This window comes from Egretta garzetta, unplaced genomic scaffold (genome assembly GCF_000687185.1).
Source record: "Egretta garzetta isolate BGI_Z169 unplaced genomic scaffold, ASM68718v1 scaffold21, whole genome shotgun sequence".
In the NCBI taxonomy this organism is placed as follows: Eukaryota; Metazoa; Chordata; class Aves; order Pelecaniformes; family Ardeidae; genus Egretta; species Egretta garzetta.
The window spans coordinates 296312-305739 of NW_009258668.1; the positions used below are offsets into that span (position 1 = coordinate 296312).

The following is a 9428-nucleotide window of genomic DNA, read 5'->3' on the forward strand; positions in this document are numbered from 1 at the left end:
CCTTTTTTTCCGGTGGTTTTTGTTTTTTTTTTTTGTTGCTGTTTTAACATTTTCTGCCTTCAGATTCCCCGTGACATGCGCACACACAAGAGTCATCCTGTCTTTCAGTAACATTTGCCCAGGGTTGGTTTTATGGATGACGGGGCTTTTATAGGACAAATATTCAACACTTGAGTTTTCATTTCCACTATTCAGTGACCTACTTTATGGAAATGGGGCGGCGGGGGGGGGCGGGGAGCTGCTAGGGGATTACTTCAGGTCCATTTATGTAAGATACTCAGGACATAAATCTGTGCCTTTCCCACTGAAAGTACAAAATGTCAAGGGGAAAAAATATTCCTGCTAAACAAGGGCAATGCCGAGTGTGCCAAGAGGCTGGCATGTCCCTCGCATTGCCACACGTCCCTTCCCAATCTGCTGGAGGGACAGAGGAGACCAAACCATCTCCCTCCTGCCTTGCGAGGTGGCACCTCCTGCCTCACTTGGTGACCCCAGGAGGAACCTCAGGCACCTCAGGAAGAGAGAATTCTCCCCCACATCAGCAAACAGACACACAGCGCGATATTAATATATCCGTGCAAGTCCTGGCATTTGGAAAACGTGTTTGTGCCTGGGCCTTATGTTCATAATTACCACAGCAGTAATGAATCTTGATGAATCAGTAATGACCTTCAAGAGCAGACTGAAACTATTTCAGCTTCTACTTAATCGGGTAATGAAGTCATACAAACAGGTGGAATTTCTTTTAAGATGCTAAATAAGGCTGAGCCCAAACGCCAGTTTTTCTTCTCCCTTTCTGATTTTCTTGAGTGTTACGGGACAGTAAATTTAAGAGCTGACATAATTCATCACTGCCTGCAGAAACTGTGACGAGCTTATAGGTGTGGCTATCTAATGGATGTTTCCAATAAATCCCATCAATTTCCCAGATAATTCCCCAGCAAGCACAGATAATACAGCGGTTTCTGCCTGCCAGATGGGCAATGCATGACTGCACCAACGTCACCGTCCACTTCACCCTGGCACGCAGGTAACAACGTTTACATGCAACTGCCATCCATCACGCCAAAGGTGGCTCTTACCCTACAATAATCCTCTCCGCTCTTTACCTGTTAGTAAGATGTGCATTAATAAGCTTGAAGAACGTGTTTCTGTTGGCCAAGAGACAGGTTGTTCCCTTGTCCATGAATCTGCTGGTTAGTGTGTCTATCCCTACAGTCATCATGGGGATAGCTGAGGAGGGAAGGGAGCTCAGGAAGTCTCTAGTCCAAGCCCCAGCTCAAAGCGTGGTCAGATGTGAGGTCAGACCAGGCTGCACAGGACTTTATCAGGTCTTCAAAATCTCCCAGGATGGAGATCCCACAATGACTCTGTTTCCCGCTCAGACGTTCTCATGGGGGAGAAGTTGCTCCTTATATCCAGCCTGAACTTCTCAATTCAACTCATGCCCGTTGCCTCTCACCTTCCCGATAAACACTGCTGCAAAGAGCCTGGCTCCATCCTCTTGATACATCCCTTATAGGCAGGAGACGTCCACTGTTGGTGCTCCAGGGCTGTCTCTTCTCCAGGCTAGAAAAAAACCCTTCCCTCAGCTGCTCTTCACCATCTTCATGGCCTCCGCTGGACTCGCCCTAGTTTGTTGAAGCCTCTTCTGCATTGGGGGTCCAAAACTGGACATGATATCCATTGGCCTCCATCGCTGCCAAGGGAAGGTGCTGCTCAGGTCCGCCCGCTGCCTACCGGGCCCCTCCAGAGCTACTGCCGGGCCGGGCAGCCCCAGCCTGCACCACTGCCAGGGAAGCCAGCTCCTTGCGTTGCTCCAGCACAGGCATTCTGAAGTTAACTAAAGGTCCACAAAATTGCGCAAAATCATTTCAAGAGTTATCAAACAGCAAAAATAAATACTGCTGGCTTACACTTACAAAATTCAGCAAAAAAGAAGTAAAATATTCAAGGATCCCTGAATGATAACAAAAATAGACAATAAATAGTAAATAATACAGTAAGAACTGACCGAATTAAATAAAATTAGCATTTTCCTCCTGTCTCGCAAGGTCTGTGTACGTGAGCATTATGTATCATAGGATGATAAAGGGACCGGAGCATCTCTCCTAGGAGGAAAGGCTGAGGGAGCTGGGCTTGTTCAGCCTGAAGAAGAGAAGGTTGAGAGGGGATCTCATCAACACGTACAAATATCTCAAGGGTGGGGGTCACGAGGACAGAGACAGACTCTTCCCAGTGGTGCCCAGCACCAGGACAAGGGGCCATGGGCACAAACTGAAGCAGAAGAGGTTCCAGTGGAATGGGAGGAAGAACTTGTTGACTGTGAGGGTGCCCGAGCCCTGGCCCAGGCTGCCCAGGGGGGCTGAGGAGTCTCCTTCTCTGGAGATATTCAACCCCCGCCTGGACGCTGTCCTGTGTAACATGCTCTAGGAGAACCTGCTTCAGCAGGGGGGTTGGACTAGATGATCTCCCGAGGTCCCTTCCAACCCTTGTGATTCTGTGATGTTTCAGGGTAGGAACTGTAAGTGCTGACTGCTTGTTCACTTATCCACACGCAAATTTGGATTAGCAGTGAGTGCAACCCTCTGCATCTCATTTTTCAAGCACCCCTTATTCCCAGTCCACCTCTCCAAACCATTCTTCACCAGTTTGGCTATAAAGATGCTACAAAAGTCTGTGCTGAAGGCTTAACTACAGTCAAGGCAAACAACTTTCCTCCCCCTCTCCTGGCCCACAGAGACAGCCTTTCCATCGCAGCAGGCAACCAGGTTGGGCCAGGCACAGTTCGCTTCTGATAATCCATGCTTGTTGTTCCCAGTCACCTCAGTCACCACAGTCCTGGTCCTTCACGTGGATTGATACAACTTCTAAAAGATGGTCCTTGGCCTTCCCAGGGACTGAGGTGAAGATGGCTGGCCTGCATCTCCTTGTCTTCTTGGAAGATGGGCTAAAATTTCAGTTTTTTCAGTCTTTGTTGGATCTCCTTAGGTCACCACGACTTTTCAAAGATAATAAAGTGGCCTTGAAGTGACACTGGCCAGTTCCCTTAGAGACCTCCTATCCAGTCCCATGGCCTTATATATCATAGAATAATAGAATCATTTAGGTTGGAAAAGACCTCCGAGATCATCAAGCTCAACCATTCCCCTAACCATGCCATCCCACCACTAAACCCTGGCCCTCAGCACCGTGTCTGCCTGGCTGTTAAATCCCCCCAGGGCTGGGGACTCGACCCCTTCCCTGGGCAGCCCCTTCCAGTGCCTGACAGCCCCAAGGGGAAGGAATTGTTCCCCATGCCCAACCTCACCCTGCCCTGGCACAACTTGAGGCCATTGCCCTTCGTCCCATCGCCCCTTCCCTGGGAGCAGAGCCCGACTCCCCTGGCTCCCTCCTCCTGTCAGGTGGTTGTAGGGAGCGATGCCCATTTTGCTTCAGTGACCCCTATCTCCATCACAAGGCTTTACTTCCCAGCTCCTATCCAAACCAGAGGTTAATCCTGCCTCATCTCCCTGTTGTACATAATATTCTTCACGGAGCCCTTTCAGCAGGCGCACCTTCCAGACTCATGGCAGAAGCCATGCGGCACTCAGGCAGGATCCATCATACAGTATCGTACTGAAGACAGAAGGCAAGTTCACATATTAAAGTCTAAACAATGATTTACCTTTTAAGTTGTAAGAGAGATTGTTTAGACATGATGTGCTTGCAAAATATTACTGGTGGTGTAAAATTTGGAGAGTAGAAATGGGGGTATAGTCTTTGAGGAAAAAGTATGCATTTCATCTTTTTGAAAAAGTAGAAAGCATATACTTGGATGTGCTTGGTAAAAAGGGGTCAGAAGATGCCTATTAAACATTTTCTTTCCATGCTACAAAAATGTTTTCCAATGTGTTCTTTGTCATCTTACTCCTAAACAGCGTGCACGGCGTGCCTTACCCCAGCGAATAACAAGCACAATCTGAGGAGAAGCACAGCAACGCTTCATATAAAAGACAGGATGGGTAGCAGATATAATACTGACACTATTTGCCTCTGCATTTTAACATAAAATAGTGTTCTGAAAGCAGAAATGCTTTTTTTTTTTTTATCCTCTGTAGAAATCAACCAGCAGCAACTCTTTTTTTTTTTTTCCCAGTTGTAACTAATTTTTGGCAGGAAAGACATTATGCATTCAGAATGTTTTCTAGTTCATTTTATTAACATGGACTACCTCAGTTATTGAAGTCAGCTACTGGGCGGGGGGGGAGTCTATGAAATCTATTGGTTACCAACCAGCTTTTAGCAATGAGATAAAGAAAAGCGGGCAACTACTATTGTGCTACACATTCCTACTCCATAGGAGGAATAACAAGATATTTATTATTAGCCAAAGTAATAGCCAAGGCTCTAGCTCATCAAAGAGAGGGATGTTTCATTCGCTGACCTGGAAATACATGCAATAGGTACCTTAAACTTTTTGCCTATTGGGAATAGCATGATTCTCCAACACGTAATGCGTAATCCCTAAGAAAAAAGAGCTCCGTCCTCCATACTTGGCACTTGCCGTTCGATTAGAGTAGCTGGATGGATGCAGTTTGGATAACGTAACACCCTCCTGTTTCTGCTTGTAATTTCCCAGCAGCTATTTTTTCATGACTCTGGATGCCTTGAAGTCCTAAATAAAGGCCAAAGTCCTTCTACAGAGGCATAAACCTTTCTGACAGTAAAAGAGGACTTGTCTGGGTAAATCAGACATCAGTGTCATCTTGGGAAGGTGCCCCACATGCCACTTATTCAGGTTTCTGTCCTTTAATCAAAGCAACTCAGCCCTTGATCTGGGGTCTGCTTGAACTTCCCCATGGTGAGCAGTGCTCTGCCCATACTCCTCTTTTTCCCACGAGTCAAGGAAAGCCATAGTTTGGCTATCTCGAAGTAAAACTGCCGTCAAAGAAAGCCTCCTTACCTGTACTGCTGGAGATGTTGACATCAATGCTGATATCCGATATGCCACCTCCCTTCAGAGATGCCACGCACGTGTATGTCCCAAAGTCAGTGAATTTCAAGTCAATGATGTCCAGGTTTGTGGTGCCAGGGGAAACGTCGGGGTCAGTCTGTGTGATGACCATCCGTTCAGAGCTTCGCAAGGGACGTCCATTTTTAAACCAGCTGAACGTAAGCTCTTCGGAAGGGATGGCTTCCACCTGGCAGGAGATTTTCACCTCTCGCCCAATCTGGATGTTGTCGTCTTTGTGATATGGGTCAGGGGTGATCCAAAAACGTCCTTTTTTTAAGGCTGAAATATGAAAAAAATAAAAACGTTTACTATAATAAAGTACCAATTTTGCATATTCAGACTTTGCAAACACTTATTATGCTCATGCTTCACCTTATGCCTGCATATGATTTTAATAGGTCTTGTAGTGATAGGACAAGGGGTAATGGTTTTAAACTAAAAGAGGGGAGATTCAGCATAGAAATAGGGAAGAAATTTTTTTACAATGAAGGTGGTGAAACCCTGGCACAGATTGCCCAGAGAGGTGGTGGATGCCCCATCCCTGGGAACATTCAAGGTCACATTGGATGAGGCAATGAGCAACCTGGTCCAGTTGACGATGTCCCTGCTCATCACAGGGGTTGGCCTGGGTGGCCTTTAAAGGTCCCTTCCCACCCAAACCATTCTGTGATTCTATGATGCTCAGGAAGTCACCGAAGCTTCCAATGCACATGGTTAATTTCTTGCAGGATCAGATCTTAATCAAATATCATCACAGAATACACATGGCTACAGTACTTGGCATTTCCAAAATGAAAAAAATAGGAAGTCACAGCAGCGAAATTAGGCTGAGCTGCTGACAACTGAAGAGTAACAAAAATAACTCAGGAACCTTCAGTGTTTGTTACCTGTCTCTGGAGGTATTTGCAAGCCCTTCCTCACCCCCATGCTATCAGAGTACTGAGAGAAGAGAAAATAGAGATACCAACCTAACATCACAAAAACAACCAGCAGTGTCATCTCTGATCTATCTGAAAACAAACACAGCCATGCAAAATAGCTTTGTGCCAGCTGGTTAAATGCGAAGGGGTGAGCACAGGGCAGAGGCTACAGCCTGCCCTGGTTTACACACCCTGCTCCTTCCCCGTGGCAGCCTGGAGGGCTCCCTCCGGCCCCACGGCTGCCTTACCCCACCGAACGGCAGAGCAGCGGTGGCCGACTGCACCGCCTTGTTCAGGTGGGCAAATCGCTGCCGCCTCCAAAAGGTAAAGGGGCCGAAAGTACATCTTCAGGCCTTCGCAATGGTCAATGGGAAAAGGATGCTCTTCTGGGATATAACGATGTGGGAGAGCCCATCACGAGCACCTTGGTTGCACGTCCTTGGCTGGGTCTTGTCAGATGAGGAAAACCCAACCCGTACTTGCAGGAGCAACCTGAGGCTGAAGGTTGCACACATAACTGAGATCACGTTATCGCTTAGGGAGGCACGGTGTAGCCCAAGGAACTCTATCTGCATCCAAGACTATCCAAGCCCGCAATACAAATTTAATTAATTCTCTAACCCACAGCGAAGCAGAGATAAGGTAGTCTCAGTGTCTCAGATGGGAACCCCAAGGCAGAGGAGTTTTTTGAGGCCATTTCAGTGCCCTACACCCATGCTGGGGCAGAGCCACTCTGGAAAGCACAATTCCCCATCATCTTCCTGGCAAGACCAGCATCTTTTACTAACATTCCCTCATCAATCTATTCCACAGCAGCAAAATAATACTGCAACTCACTTATCCAATTTTTTTCTTGTCACTCTTTAAATGAGCATAAAACTATCCAGAAACTATCAGCATTTACGTTAGTGAAGTGATTGCTCTAAGGCAGTGTTGGTATGATACTTATTTTTGGAAGAGTGCCTCAGAATCAGCCATTAAGTCCTTCAAATACACATATATTTTGATGTACTGAATATAAAATGCTACTTATAGAATCCCAAGACCCCTCTCCCTCTGTATATGTGTGCATAAGTATGTATGCGTGTTTATATATGCTATCTCCAAATGGAAAGTTCCACAATGAAAATACCAGTTAGAAATGTTACAAGCAATTACTCAGGTTGAATGCAAGCACTGGAAGACAAATATTTAAATCCACCGTTCCTTGTCATTGTGCTGGCTTCTACTGAGTTTTCCAAGCTGCCCTGTTGTCCCCCTCCCCTCCGCTCTCTCTGCCCCCCCATCCCTACGCAGTGCCCCGGGTGTGGAGCATTTGAGTAAAGGACCCATTTGCAGCACTTGTCCATCTGGCCTCACATATTTACACGCTTACGGCCAACAAATTGCGATATTATTACAAACAGCAAAGGCTACGAGCTGAAAATGTCCCTGGATCCCACACTTCGGGTGATACCGTAGTGCGTACGGCAAGTGTAGCAACGTCAAATGGAAATAGATGTACGAGGCACAAAGCACGCCGAGAAAACACGGTGCCTCGGCTCCTTACATCTCTACAAGCGGTGAAAATGCTAATTCCGACTCAGTTTTGTTCCGTCAGTAGCTCCTTGAACAAAGCAACTCTTTGGGGCTTGCAAATGCCGTGCTGAATTAGCACTTTCATGACTTTGAAAAGAATTAACATTTAATTAATAATTAGGGTGGTTTTCAGTGGGGGAAAAGCAGCGTAAAATCTAGCTACTTCTGGACACCCCCTCACACATGGTGTGAGAAACTTCTTCCAGCCCTTTTAATGAGCTAATTAAAAAATGGTTACATTTGCTGTGCTGAGCAGGTATGGCACTAAAAGCAGTCGTCTGGGTGTGGCTATTTAGTTGCAAATGTGTATTGAAGAATCCAAGTGGTTGATGTGTTTTTCATAGAATCATAGAATCACAGAATGGTTTGGGTGGGAAGGGACCCCCAGAGGTCACCCAGCTCAACCCCCCTGCAGGAGCAGGGACACCTTGAACCACAGCAGGTTGCTCACAGCCCCGGCCAACCTGGCCTGGAATGTTCCCAGGGATGGGGCCTCCACCCCCTCTCGGGGCAACCCCTGCCAGGGTTTCACCACCCTCACTGGAAAGAATTTCTTCCTTAGATCCAGTCTAACCCTACCCTGCTTCAGTTTAAAGCCATCCCCCCTTGTCCTGTCCCAGCTGGCCCTACTAAAAAGCTTGTCCCCCCCTTTCCTCTGGGCCCCCTTGAAGCCCTGACCGGCCGCACTCAGCTCTGCCCGCAGCCTTCTCTTCTCCAGGCTGAACACCCCCAACTCTCCCAGCCTGGCCTCGTAGGAAAGGTGCTCTTTTTTTTTTAAGAATTTATTATTATTTAATCTATTTAAGAAAGTTTCATGAATTTTATTTTATTTAGATTAAATTTGCACCAAAATGCACTTGTCTACCTCTCATTCCCTTTTAAAGGCTGCAGCCGGTTCCCCAGGAAGCAGAATGAACACACGCTTCGATTCAAGAGGATGAACCATCCGTTGTGTGGCAGCTGGAAACTGCCACAGCAAGTAACTTGGAAACACAAGCTGAACTTTTCCTTTGAAATTGGGAGAACAAACAATGCTTACATACACAAAACCCCAATAAATATATTATGCAAATAATTTTCAGAGAGGGAAAAAGGAAAAAATAACTCATGATAGGCATGATGAGGAGCACATTTCAAACAGAATTAGTTGCTAATAACCTCAATGAACTATTTTTATTTCTTATTTTTTCTCCTTTGCTTTGAGTGCTCCTACGGACCATTTCAGCAGTTTCTTATTCCTGTAAAGGAACAACAAGGTCTAATAGAAAAGTCACGTTAATGTTCATCTGCCCTTTGTTACGGCTAGTGCTACGATACCACCTGAAAGCCACGATAAGGGGTACAGAACCTCAACCTTTGGGCATAAGCCACTTACTTCATGGGCCAGGAAGGGCTCCACTCTCCAGCTCATGGCCTAAAACCCAAAGACAACCAAGTTTTGTGTGCCCTTGTTGCCAAGAAGGCCAATGTCATCCTGGGGTGCATTAAGAGGACCGTGGCCAGCAGGGCAAGGGAGGTTCTCCTCCCCCTCTGCTCTGCCCTGGTGAGACCCCACCTGGAGGACTGTGTCCAGTTCTGGGCTCCCTGGTTCAAGAAAGATGTGGAACTCCTAGAAAGAGTCCAGAGGAAAGCAACTAGGATGATTAAGGGACTGGAACATCTCCCCTATGAGGAAAGGATGAGGGAGCTGGGCTTCTTTAGCCTGAAGAAAAGACTGAGAAGGGACCTCATAAATGTTTACAAATATCTTAAGGATGGATGTCATGAGGACGGAGTCAGACTCTTCTCAGTGGTGCCCAGTGACAGGACAAGGGGCAATGGGCACAAACTGGAAGATAAGACATTTCAGTTGAATATGAGGAAAAACTTCTTTACTTTGAGGGTGACAGAGCACTGGCACAGGCTGCCCAGGGGGGTTGTGGAGTCTCCTTCTC

The 9428-nt window shown here is 46.7% G+C and overlaps 1 protein-coding gene across 1 annotated transcript in view; it reads right to left on the reverse strand.

Annotated features, from left to right (window-relative positions):
• MDGA2 (MAM domain containing glycosylphosphatidylinositol anchor 2) overlaps window positions 1–9428 on the reverse strand; it is a 325099-nt gene that overhangs the window by 190194 nt on the left and 125477 nt on the right. Inside the window, exon 6 of the mRNA XM_035888425.1 lies at window positions 4946–5275. Within this exon, the coding sequence (XP_035744318.1) occupies window positions 4946–5275 (330 nt within the window). The remainder of the gene's footprint in view (window positions 1–4945; window positions 5276–9428) is intronic.